Genomic DNA, 14,450 nt, shown 5'->3' with positions numbered 1-14,450 from the left:
CACTATCATGTGTCCACCATATGATTCACTGGCTTATCAGAAACTTAAGACTGAGGTTCACAGTATTAATATAAGGAAATTGTGCCTCTGGGACTTCAAAGGAACATACTATCTAAAATAGCCAAGAAAATATGTTTCTAAATCTATGACTTTTACTTACTTATTAAGGGTCCTGAAAGGCATGCAAAAAAAAAATTGTGCCTTTTAGTGTTTTTAAAATCGACTTCCTTGAGTTATCTTTTCCCCATTTAGCATAAGGTCTTTTTAAATTAAAACAAGATAATTTCTCTGGTAATAACTCTGGATCCATAATTATCATCAACCCCATTTTTTAATAACTCTGTTACGGTGAGAGAAATGGATTCTCAACCAGAGCATGGTAGTATCAATAACAATTCATGGGCATTCTTTATTCATTGAGTTCATGCTATTAATTAGGACACGGACTCAGAGCTATCATTATGGGATGGAGATAGGTTACCCTTGCCTATGTGCTCATTCACCAGGACCCACAAGCTGGGGTATAGGGAAGAGCTACAGAAGACAGCAAATCCATAGAGTAGAATTTTTTACTCTTTGCCTTAAATATGCTTAACTTAAAAAAAAGCATAATGGCTAGCTAACACATCTATCCTTCAGTCCTATGTTCTTAAGTGTATTCTTCACTAGAGATCATTGTGGTGGTCAAGTATTCTCTTTTGTTGTCTCCCTATGGACTGACTCTAAACCATGTCATCCAAAGTGTCTCTACTAATTTCATCCTGCTCACAGAGATTTATGGTTATCATAAGTCCTCAACTCAAGTTGTACATTTCTGCTTCCTTTTCTTAAAAAAAAAAAAAAAAGGGGAAATCAACATATTTGCCAAGAATTTCTTACATGAATACAGTTGTACACTGACTGCACTTTATACAAAAATGTTTCTGACTTTCATAAAGCTTTGTGTTCCCAAGACGTAAATGCTACATATAAATAAAAACTGTAAATCACACAATTAAGAAGAAATGGATTAAATTAGAATATTTTTAATAAGACATATTTCTGGCAAACTAAGAAGAAAAGTTACCCGAGGGTATGTAAAACCATTTTAATATCAAATATGTAAATATTTTTCTTATTGATGAAAGGTTAAAAGGTTATCCTAGAGTATAAACTGCTACTATTTGGTGAACTAAATGAAAGAATTTTCCAATGCGAACAATACTTGAAAAATTTTAAGGTAAAGCTCAAATATTTATCTCCAAACTAAAAATTAAGATTAATAATAAATGTGAATTATTATGAGATAAATTTGCTTTTTTGGTTAGAGAGTAAAACAATAATGAGAAACCCTATATTTGATGTTGATTAGGTTAAAACAAAATCCAGATTAGGTAACAAAAAGAAGGTAAATGTAGTGAGAAAGATAGAAAACCAAGGTCCTAGGGATAATGTAATTTCCTTCTCTGGCCAGTGAAACTCTTAGGGGTTCTGAGGGGGACCTAAAGTGTTAAGGACATGACTGCTCCATCTTCATCCAGATGCAGTGTAGATTACTTCTATGCTCTAGTTTTTCTGGTCTCTCAACGTTTCAGAGCAGGGTATATGTTACTAGTGTAAATAAATTTATTCGAATGTTCCTTCCTTTACTGACTTTTGTTTCAACAACCACGTCCCTACTTCACTGATTATTTTTAAAACCAAGGCTTTATTAGTGTGAAAATAATTTATTAATGGGAGAAGGTATTACTGAGTAACAACAACTTTCTTTCTACAGAATTTTATGTAGAATTATCTACTATATTTTTTCTTTCTTAAACTGTTTATTGGGGGATATAACTCCTGGGACTTTAAAAATATGGAGACGTTATAGTTCAAAGAGGAAATAGACTTGCTGAATTATAATATGAAAAATCAAAGCACTCTGTACAAGATGAAAAATAACCTCCTTACCTTATGATTTGACAAAAAGCAGGTTAAGCTAAACAGCTTTTTATTCAAATGAGATAACATTTCACTCTTTTAAAATTATGTTCTTTGAGCACACCATTAATAAGCAGAGTGCAGAGAACAATTCAACTAAACAATTTTCAGAGCTCCTTTGTGCTAATATCTTCAGCTGTGATCAATATAACCATATGTATTATGCTGAATTATGCATTTCAGCTAAAGATAGAAAGGAACTTTCAAAAGCAGGCCCTTAAACACATGCAGTTAATTTAAGCATTAACCAAATGCAAACTGCATTTACATATCCTTCCCCCACATATTCACACAATCTGAAACTAATTTGTACCTTGAATAAAGAGGTGAGTATTCTCTAAAAATAATTTGCCAGTTAGATGAATGACTACAAGAAGCCAGGGAAACATCTTCTGGCAGAGAACACTTGATACACAAGAAAGTAAATGTGTGAAGAGACTTCAAAGTAAAACGAAACAATTTCAAAATCTGTAATACAAAAAGGAATTTTCTAAATATTAAAAGATTTCCTTAAATAGACAAATTCAATTTTTGGTTTAATACTTCCTGGAAAAAAATTGTTTAAAGGCTGTATTATTTGTCTTAGAATCTATTTGAACATTTTCACAAAGAAACAAAAACTTGAAACTAGTCGAACTGTAAATTTCAGGTATTCAAGCAAAAATAACTAAAATAACAGTTGCATTAAAAAAAAGATTTGGTTCTAGCAATTTTTCTTAAGCAAATAACTGGATAAATGTGTAAAGATCTGTGCAGAAAGATGTTCATGATACTTAAAAAAGCTGAAGCTATTTAAAAATTCATCAATAGAAGGCTGTTAAACTGTCTATGGCAGATCTTCACACTGGAAAACTATGACAGCCATTATGAAAGATGATGTGGATTTATACATGTACTTTTTAAAAAAGCACATTAAATTACATGTATACATATAGAAACAACTCTGGAAAGACATATATAAATAATAGTGATTATTTTGTGGGTTGTGGGATTGACTTTTAGAAGAAATTTTTTTGTTTATTGGACTCTTCTTTTTTAATCATGCACACGAGTTATTTTCATTATTCAAAAAATCTGAAAAAACTTAAGAACCAGTAAAAAAAAAAAACCAGATAGGGAATGTACTAGTTGCATTAAAATAACTTAGCAACTGTTATTTTAAAAATTTACAAGAACCCCCAGAATTAATCCAACAGCAATAAATAGGTTGTTTTTTTTTTTTTAAAAAAAAAAAGACCAATAAGCTTCTATCCTCTTAAGAGTTTCTTTCCAGAGAACAATGTAAATGTGGAAAGATGAGAGTTTGGAAATTTTGATATCTAGGGAAGAACAGAAAGCAAAGAAGTAAGAAAGGTTTATTTCATTTCTCTTTCCTTTAGAACGAAAAGAGAGGAAATATAGAGAACCACTTTGGTGGAAGACTTTATTGAGCAACTACTAAACAAAGCACTCTGTTAGGCATAAAATGCTACACATTAAAATCAGGAACTATATATCTTGACGTAGAAACTTTAAAATATCCACCCAGTCAGAAATCATGTTACCATTTTATTCTACTCACAATCTTCTAGAAAAAAATTCAGAAACCATCTGCCATCAAATTTATCCACTTGGTAAATATAAATACTGTATATATATTTCATTGAGATTAAGACCCCATTGATTACAAGATGTGCTCCAATTTCAGACTTCTTAAAATGCTAAAAAAAAATCAGACCATAATTTTAAAAAATGTTATCACCTTTTTAGTGATGCTAAAAAGACGCTTCCCAAATTTAGAGATATTAAAATGGGAAAAAAATCTTTCTTAGAGTTAACACAATATGGCAGTGTGATCTAAATCAATACAGAGAATACTGCCTAGATATGTAATTGTTTTTTTTAACTGAGTCTGTATTAAACATTTAAATGTTCTCATGCAACTAAATTGCAAATGTTCAAAAGGAGCAACCTTAATAGCACATCAGTGGGTTTATCCAGTGGATGAGCAAACACATACAACACTTGCAGCAAACAATTCACTTTCCTGGTTGTGCATTTGTGAGCATACGTGTGTATAAGATAGTAGAGCAGACATCTACTTTAGTTATAAATTAGTTTACTTCTATGAGACAAGGAGGGTGAGATCTGGGACTCATAAAATGTAATAATTATTAATGATAATTATTTTAGCAGGGACATCTTGACAAGGCTTCTGTATTTAAGTACTCTGTCACAGAGTAGAATTCGACATTTCACTATTGGAGAGGTCTTCCCTGTCTGCCAGATCAAAAACAGCCAAGAGAGACTTCCACCCTTCTCGGCTGTCTTCCACTGCCATTTTTTTCCCCCTTTGCACTTGCCACCACCTGATGTACTGCATATTTATTTAATTACTATCAGTTTCTCCCTCTCAAATTTATGCTGCATGAGGACTAGGTCTTTGTTTTATTCCTTGCTGTATCCCTGGAACTTAGAATAGTGCCTAGCACATACTGGTGCTCAATCAACACTTGCTGACTTGAATAAATTTAGGAAAATTAAACAAACTAAAAACAACCTGAACAAGAGTAACTCTGAGGAAAACTAATTTGTTTGGCATGTATGCTAAGCTGAGTAAAGGGAAATTTTCAGCAATCACTAAACTCATAAAAGCGAATGACTGTTCATACAGGCTATGTCCCCAGTATGCAGCAAGGTGCCTGGCAAAGCAACAGGCACCATAATGAGTACTTATCAAGTCAGTGAATCACGATGAATAACATGCATGTCCGAAATGAGTAAGTCAGTAGTCATTTCATATATACCTCTTTCAGTTTTTAATCTGTCAAGGATTTCAGTTTTGTCTGTTAAATCGGATTTTAAGGCTGTCTCGAGTTGAGCAATCTGTACTTTCAGCTGCTGTTCCTTTAACTTCCATTGCTCTTCATGGGCAGCACTGAAGGCACTGCAAGACACACGTGACAGGCAGGGAAAGCTTGGAAATCAGCTTCAACCGAAAATAATAAAGAGAAAAGCTTTTAGTGGCACAGAGACCACTGTCATCATGTCTTAGGAATTAAGTAAACATATGCTGGTCTGCTGCTGTTGAAACCAAGGCGCCTTTCTCAGGCTGCGGTTAGGGAACATGAAAGAGTTTGTGGGATGAGCAAAGGAACTGGCCTTAATTTAGAGCTCTAAAGTCAGAAAAGTTGGCAGTGTGCAGCTTTTGTGGGACTACTAAAGGAATTCAGATACTGTACATAGTCCAAAGGAATCCACAATTCCAAACCTCAGCAGTAGACCTCAGACAAAACCATCCTCTCCCACGAATGCACCCTCTTAATACAGAGAAAAGGGACTCTCCACCTGATCGTTAATTCTAGAGTTTGAGCTCTTAAAGAGTCTGTGATAAAAACATATCCACAAAATACTGGCCACAAAACGATGGCGATTCTGATATTAAACAGCAGTGATCATATAGTTTTTGTCCTTAAAAGCAAACAGCAGCAGGCTAAGAACAACCAGTTTTACATTGTTACACATGACTGGAGTGAAAACCCAATGAGAGCACCTTGATAATAATGTTACAGATAGAATTATTATTCATTAATAAAAGTAGCAGTTTAAACTATCATGAAAATCTACTAATGATTAGACACAGGACATTGGAAGAATCAGCTGCAAAATAACCAAGTGGTATGCAGAAAGTATACAGTAAACATTTGTTTAGGTCACTGGTTTCCAAACGCTGGCTTAAAACACTGGTGCTAGGTTAAAAATGCAGATCCTGGGGCCCAGGAATTCATAGTTTTATAAAGTTCCCCAGGTGATAACCAGGTTTTGGAAAAACTGATCTTGATCTGTATTTCAGCAGAAAACTATTATCTGTGAAGCTTGATATGACTGAATAATTATCAGCAGCTTTGACCCTTCTACTTATTTTTAAACCCAGTAAAGGAAGCAGAAATTTACTAAATCTGGTTTTAAACTGATGATGAAGTAAATGGAAAAGAAACTTGTTACTGAAAATTGCTGAAACTTGTTACTGAAAATTGCTGTAAATGTTGCCCCCAGCTAGTCTGAGGTTTTATTCCAAAAGAGATACTTTTCTGGGAGGCATATCTTTCAAAAGAACAAAAAACTGTGTATTTATTTTACAGTTTGAATGTTTTTACTGTATTTAAAATAACATGACCTTAAAAATAAATGGAATTCTAGAAGTTTCTCTAAATATGACATCTGTTTCTTCTATCAGTGTTCTCATTTCACATATGGAACCTTAAAAAAATACATGGATCTGATATATCAATGTTTTATGTTAATTTTATCAAAGGTAGAGTTACCTAGGTTTAAATGAAATCCAAATATGTACTTTAAATACTGAAGTAAAGAATATCCCTTTACATTTTCATTTTTTTATACAGAACAAATACATTTCCATGTCTGGTCAAATTATGTATACCAAACACATGCACATATATGCATATATGTGAGTGTATATGTGTGTATGCGTGTGTGTGTTTTATATTATTAAAAACATGTACTACCCGGAAAAAAAATTAGCATGATGAAATAGGCACAACCATACATTATATCAGCCGCTAAAAATTAGAAACAGTAGTGTTCCAATAGCATTAGTACCAGCAAAAAGATCACCAACAGTTAATCTGGCAGAAACATCAGAAGCTGTATGTGTTTAAATTAAGAACAATTTAGCAGCCTGGTTTTTCCAAACCCACAAAATACTAGTGTAAATCAGCATAAGTCACTCTGAATTTAGTCCACTGCTATCTTCCCTCTAAATTTAGGATTACATTCCACTGGAGTTTCATGAGGAATTCCTTTTGAATTTACTGTATTCCTCTATGCTTGGAGCCATCTGTGTAACTATAAATGGTAAACCACATCTGGCTCCATTTTCTTTGTAGAGGCTGTGTACATGATTAAATCTGCATATGTGAACAGTCTTTGAAAACCCTTTATTCATGAAAATGTTTTTGTACATTGCCTACAGTGACAACTGAGGAAGGGATCATAGCTGGTCTCTGTGCACATTTCGTTGTTACATTATGTTGCTGGAGTGATAAAGTATCCATCTGCAGTGGAATGCCCATTGGTTCCTGTGGTCACTAGCATGTCCACTGGCAGTCATGGGTCAGCATACTGTAAGTACACACCCTTGATCAACAACATGGTAAGATTAAAAAAAAAAAAAGAGCTGAAGAATTCATCTCTACCCTAAAGTCTTTTTTCTTACAGAAGGAATTCCTTTTATTCCAACGTTCAAGGGCATCCTAATGTGAGAGATAGGGAAGAATAAGCTCTAATCCTCTATAAGGAAATCCATAGGTACCTTAGTTAGGCCTAGCGGAAATTAAATGCATATTAACATGGGGATATTTCACTTACTAAAGGAAAAATGATTGCCCCAATGTACCCAGTTTGATTTCTGGGAAGCACAAAGTGCTCATTTAGGATCATATGAGCTTCCATGTTTCTTAGAAGATTATAGGGGGTCAGGTGTTTGATTTATAGAAATAGAACACAGATGGTCAGCAGTGTGCCCTTAAACATTGGATATTAGATGACTATCACGTTGTAAAAACTTGAATCATTCAATTCTTAAAATGGTTAATATCATCTTTAGAAACTGGACCAACTCTTCTTTTAAATATGCATTGGATTAGTGTCTCTCAGGAGTTAATACCTTAAAATCACCTTTAAGAGAGTCTCTGGATTCAAAACTCCAATTGGCTGAATCTGAATTGAATGGTGTTGGGGGCGAGGGACAAGGGCAGGTGGAGAGGTTTCATAGGGTGGGTGAAACCTCCATTTCAGTTTTCAGGTTACTGATATACATTATAGTTGAGGGACTGTTGCATTCATCAGCTGCATTACCCTAAAACTATACACTAACTTCAAAAATGGGACACAGCTTCACTATATTATAGTATAGCTTTTCTCTCTGACCAAATGGAAAGATTTAATTGCAAAAAATTTTATTCTAAATATTTTTAATGAACATTTCTTAAAGTTATACTCATTGCTTGGCAAAGTATCAAAAATGTTATAACATATTAAAAATGGCTCATACCAAATACTAGAATGAAGATTTTATCTTACCAGATGATCCTCTAATATGTCATATGTCAAGTAATAAACACATTCAAAATACCATTTGAAAAGGAAGATGAGAATGCAATCTGCACATCACATTTTTCTACTGAAAACTGGCCAATTCTGAATAACAAACAAATGCTCTCCTCTTAAAAACATGCTATCACTATGACTAACCAAACAGGGAATATATGTAGTTTGTGATGAGCCTTACTTATTGGCAATGATGAATAACACTGCCATGAAATCCAAGAGCTGTAAAGAATCCTGGGGAGGATGTTGATTTTTGTAGAGTTTTTTTCAACTATGCTTCTGAAAACACATTATATATTTAAAAAACTGTATTAGAGAATTTTATAGTCCTATTTACTATCATGTGTGCTTGCTGGATTGTGTCCCTAAGTGACATTTTTTTTTGACACAAATGTTTTGACACTCATTATACCCATTTACTTCTACACACTTCACACAAAATTCAAGTGTAAGCAGCATAATGAAGTCTGTTTTTAATGTGACAGGGAAAAAAAGGTTGCTCAAGCACAAAACACTAAAATAAAACCCTTCAAAGTCGGATTTATACTCTTAGATTACCTTCTAATATGGAAGGATAAATTTCATGATGATAAACCCTGAGAAAAACATGCCTTTCTTAAAACTTCATTTATGCATTATTCCCAACAAAGTTTAATGTTTTTTATCACAAGAAAGTATATTCAGTAAATTCTCACATTGAAGGGGAGTAGAAAATGTAAAAGTAATGACCAAATGGCACTTACATTCATGTATTAAGACCATGATAAATTACTTGAAATTATAAGATGTTAAGATAAATATTTATAAATTAATAAAAATTTCAAAATGTATGAGAGTTCTATTATTCCATGAATGTTTCCCTTTTGCACATATATTTTCCATTGCAATTAAAATCAGAGAGATAGACATAGGGGGAAAAAAAATCAAGTTTCAGATTCAGAAAAAATGGATTCTAGTCTTGTACTGGGGTTTCAGCAATGCTGAAACTGACTCTGTACAGGTTTCTTAATTTTTCTTGAGTCTTAATTCCCTCATTTATAAGATATGGGGATAACATTATTTTCTCTGCCATATAATATGGTGATTGTGTGATCTATACAATGAAATTTTAAGATTTCAAACATACAACTACTAAACAGGCATATATCAATAGAAATCTATGCATTATTCTATAGAGACAGATAAAATAGGATAATAAATGCTTTACATAAGATTAATCAGGGCTGATGAGAGTGGGACCAGAACAAAGCATTAGGGCCACATGATCTGGAAGGGGGTCCAAGGTAAATTCCACATAAAGATTTTTAGCCAGTCTGTCCTTGCTAGAGAGCCCAAGATGTTACTTTGATGTTTGGACCTGCTACTGGTAACCTTTAATATAACAAGCCACCGTGCAAAGACAATCAACACTAGGATAAGCAACATAGGTGATGCTCCACAATGACGCGTAACATTAATTTAGGTATCTTCTCAAAGTAAACCAAAATAAAAGCCTCTCCTTACTACTTGTTTAATTTGTAAGATGTAAATTTAGCTTACAAAACATATCAAACAAAACCCAGTTAAAAAGTTAAAGCTATATCTGTAGATCAGGTAGCTATTTTCTGATGTTTCAGAATGTGACCAATTAGAAGCAACTGTTGAATATCAGCTCTAACATAAATATATATGTCAATATATATAAAATTTACTTACATGTAAATCTGTATTTATCACTTATCAGTATCATACACTGAAAAGACTCATAAGTACACACACGTGTGTATCACTTAATTAAACAGAGTTGTGGAGTAGAATTTTGTTTCTAACATTACTAGAAAGGATTAATTTTTAAAATACCATAATTATGAAGCAGATTTAAAAAAAAAAAGGAAAGCAGCTCTTTAAAATACATCTTAGGATAAAGATGCTGTGTTTCTCTTTTTAAGAACCAGAAAAAACTAACACCTTTGCTTCTCATCAATGGAATCAGGCTCAGCTAATAGGCTGGGTAGCCCAGCAGACCAAACAAGGGCTTGGAGAGACCAAGAGAGGTTCAAATACGATCTCTATTACTTCATAGCTTTAAGAACTCAGGTAAATTTACTTAATTCTATTTTATTTTCGATTTCTCCAAAGTGGGCATTAATAATACCTACATTTCCAAGTTGTTGTGAGGAGTTTATAACAATGCATAAGCAGAGTATTTATTACCGTGCCTGCAAACTTGCAGTCTGTGTTCAAGAAACGATAGCAGTTGTTACTGACAACAAAGTGATATGTTTTCTTAGTAACAGACTGCTGCTCAGGTTAAAGAACTTATTACCAATCCCTTAAAAAAAGCTTGTTTTTCTTTTGTTACATGTATAGATTTCTTGCAATCAGCTGTGGCTAATTCTTTCATCAATATTAGGTTTTCCTACATTCAGTGTTTTGATAGAAAAGATCTCAAACAAGAGAAGGAGAGAACACATGGAATCATGATTTACCTGTTATAAAGTTTATCATAGTTTTCCTTTAAAAGTTCCCGCTCCTTTTCTAAATCACTAATTCTATCCTGCAGCTGAAATGAAAAGAAAATTACACACTAAGTATATAAAACTACCTAGGGATAAAAAGAAAACAACATATGAGGATACAAACATGTTTCAGTCTTGATTTCTACATTGCAGCCATAAACTAGGCCACATATATTGTCTGTATCTAATTTAGCATCAGTTTTTCCAAGTTGTTAAGTAAACATTAAATTAATATTTCTGTTTTAATTTACTAAGAACGTATGCACTGCTTTATGGCAACATGTGCCAAAACTCAATAAAGGATGTGTTAAAAGCTTGCTATTAGGTTTGGGGAAACAGTATTTTTTCACTTTCCTCCCCGATGGATTCCATCATTATATTCATTTTGTATAAATTTCCAATTCCCCCCTCCCAAAATTAAAGGATTAAGCTTTCTTTTGGTTTGTGGTTCAAAAAAATTGTGTCAATCACTATTTACTCTTAATACACAATTTCTCATGTTACCTGGAATTTACAAAGAAACAGTAGTACATCATGACTGAACAAATTAAACTGTATATCTTGCTTTATCCCAATGTATAAATGAATAATATTTCTAGAAATAAACACAGGCCAATAATTATATATTGATGACTAAAACGTAGCTTTCTGAATTTATTTCTAGTATTTCAGTTTAATTCACCAGTATATTTTGTTGTTACAACCTTTTCCCATGGATCACAGTACTCTTAAAATTCATTCCCTTCTCAAAATTCTCTTTTGATGCCAGTATGAGACACTGTAAAAGATTCTTCCAAGATGACAAGAGAAAGTAGGCATCTTATTTCATTTCCATTCTCTTTAAGGACAAGGTTAACAGACTACAGAAAGATTGTGCTAGCTGGGAAACATGAGAAGCAACATGAATAGGAAGATGAGTTTTCAAACAACCTCTTAGAAAAAAAATAATTTCTCAAAATTGCTGACATTGTACGGCAGAACATTCTCCTCCTTAGAGACAGATATATTTCTATAATTGTTCTGACATCTCAAATGACTAATAAGCTGTTAAGACTGAGAAAGTTAAGTGCCTCAGGTAATCTGGCATCCGTTTAAAAATGTCATGGTTAAAAAAAAAGCCATGGTTTTCCTTTCCTAAAGGATCCTTAATTCTTTAGACACACAGTGGATCTCAGCACATTTGTAAATATTGTTAAGTATACCGATTTGCCATGCACATATTTCTGGGTGTGCTCAAAGTGCCATGGATGTAGTTTAGGATTCTGAAGTCAATATAATATTTAAAATGTCTCTATTTTACTTTTTCAAAACAGTTACAGACAAGTTTTAATGCAACGAATGGCTAAATATTTTAGGAGCTTACCTCTTCTATTCTTCCTTCAGAAAATGTCATGGAACGTAACTGTTTCTCAAGACTGCAGCATTTTAAACGTTGTTCTTTAAGTTGCAGATTTAGCTCGTCTCCATTTGCCATCAAGGCATCATGGCTGATCCGGAGAGTTTTTTGCTTCTAAAAAACAAAAAGAAAATCCTTTCAAAACTATTTTTGGATTCTGCTTTGAATGAATGATTACCATTGCAAAAAATGAATTTACTCCAGAAGTTCACGTTACACAGTTTATTCTTTATCGTACCAACACTGTATATGTACTACTGTTATTAATGTGCTACTATACAATGTATAATGTCTCCATACAGGGTAGTCTTGACCAAAGGGTTTCATGAGAAAGAAAATATTTTAGCACAGAGTCACATAATCCAGTCTGTTTTTGTCCTTTATTTTATTTTTCCCTACTTTTTGACTTGTTGATAGTGACAAGTGAGTAAATTAATTTTAGCAGATAATTTTTTTTTCATTTCACTGTAGGTGCAGCTGTTGGAAATGCTGTCTAAAAAATGCTGCTGCATGGGTTAAAGATAAATTCTGATCACAGATACTCAAACTGAAAAGATTTGTTGCCACACCAGATAAATAGCTTTGGAAGGTTAGCTTCTAATTTTAATACAATTATGAATTTCAATTTTGTAAAATAGATACTGAACTCTTAATTTCAAAAATTGATCTACTTATGAATGTTTTAAATTCAGTTTTATATACTTAAATGCCACATACTTCTTTTAGAAATAAAAAAGGTGACTACACTGAAGTCTTTTCATAGAGTCTATATGACCATAACACGTCATGCCTCCTCTGCTAATTTAAATCATTAAAGTTCTACCGAAGTTCTTCAGTTTTTTAAAAGAAATATGGATATTGAGATCCTTGAGTCTAATTTTTGTTAATCTTGGTATTATTATAGAACACTATCTTTAACTAGCTTTCTTTGGGCTACCTCAGTGAAGCTGTTGGTCTGAACCTCTCAAATCTCTACCCAATGTCAATTCCAAAAGAGGTATCTGTGTTATCAAAGACACTTGCTACTCATGGTATTAAACAAATACCTACAAATACCTGGAGTCACTGTGAAATGGAAATCAAAACAGTCAAAATGATAAATGAATGCAGAATCACTCTTTAACTCCTTTCTTAAGTCCTCCTTTAGAGATGGCTTTCAACTACCTGTATTTTAAACCTCCTTCTTCCATCTGTCTACTGATAGCACTATCAATCCCACTCTCTTAATTACTCTTTCATACACGCTCATATTTATATGGAAGGCAACATATTACTTGACATTTAAAGAGGTTACTGCAGGATGGAAAACACTATCCAGAGTATGGTTGAAAATATTTATCTAATTCAACAGTGAATTTAGGCTTCAGATGACCCTATGCTTTGCATCAATTTACTGCTTTCCTTGTTTCAGTACTTCAAAGAAAGCATTGCTTAATATGAATTCTGCTCATCTGGAATGCTTTGGAGTTCATTAATTCCAGAAACTATATTAATTATGCAGTGCCAATAAACAGGAATGCTCTGATGGCACATTCCTGTGGGGCCACAGTCCTTGTGAAAACAACCATGGGGACAAGAGTGCCACGCACTGTCAACCTGAATGGTGAGGATTTAAAACAAATACACTGACAGGAGACGTGATGGGCATTCACATATTTTCTGAATAGTAAATAGTAGTAAAAACCAAAATACCACATATCAAAATAGATTTAACTATACTTGGTTATTAACCTATTCTAAGCACTGATTCATGGGGTCGCGGAGAGTCGGACACGACTGAGCGACTGAAATGAACTGAACTGAACTGAACTGAAGCACTGATCTATCTTAGATACTTCATAAATGCGTGGAACTGAAGATATATACAAATACATCTAAACCTTCATTGCTATATGCCCATATGATTTCAGATAAAAGGAGTGAAGAATAAATTTTCTTGACATGAGATGATTTACGATAAATGTGTTTATTATTTCAAGATGACACAGGTATTCATAAAAAGTCCAAGCAGTTATTTCTTTAGTTAATTAAGTTATAAATAACTAACCATATCAGAAGGGAAATAATACACACTTGAGAATAAAAAGAGCAATCTTTAAAAATTACTTTTTAGCATTATGACCATTCTACTTTAAAAAAAGTCTGAACACTATTTTTGAACCTCTGTATCTATGTATCACCCTACTAAAATAATTTATCACAGTACCTCTTGAAGCTGAATAAATTTTCCTTCCATTACTGAAAGGGCATTGCTTTTCTCCACTAGTTGCTTATGAAGCTTAATCATTTCTACGTTGTCCCGAATGTTTGACCTTCAATGATGTATTTAAGAAAACAACAGAGACAGAATTAAAAATGCAAGACAAAAGGAAAAAAGAAATCTGTGGTGAGACAATAATTTTTCATTGACTGTGACACAGAAAAAAATTTACACACATGCTTATCAGTCATTGAGGTTTCTAGTTGATTATACACTCAGGATA

At 33.2% G+C, this 14,450-nt stretch overlaps 1 protein-coding gene across 1 annotated transcript in view; it reads right to left on the bottom strand.

The window, feature by feature from the left end:
• Positions 1–14,450, bottom strand: part of RPGRIP1L (RPGRIP1 like) — a 108,889-nt gene that overhangs the window by 69,584 nt on the left and 24,855 nt on the right. The window contains exons 7-10 of the mRNA XM_055412759.2: positions 14,174–14,279; positions 11,935–12,081; positions 10,542–10,615; positions 4,749–4,888 (exon numbers count right to left, since the gene is read on the bottom strand). Coding sequence (XP_055268734.2) covers positions 4,749–4,888; positions 10,542–10,615; positions 11,935–12,081; positions 14,174–14,279 — 467 coding nt within the window. The remainder of the gene's footprint in view (positions 1–4,748; positions 4,889–10,541; positions 10,616–11,934; positions 12,082–14,173; positions 14,280–14,450) is intronic.

The sequence above is a fragment of the Moschus berezovskii genome, chromosome 22 (genome assembly GCF_049115385.1).
Source record: "Moschus berezovskii isolate FMDL1 chromosome 22, NW_MosBer_1.0, whole genome shotgun sequence".
In the NCBI taxonomy this organism is placed as follows: domain Eukaryota; kingdom Metazoa; phylum Chordata; class Mammalia; order Artiodactyla; family Moschidae; genus Moschus; species Moschus berezovskii.
This window is presented reverse-complemented; position numbering and strand designations above follow the sequence as displayed.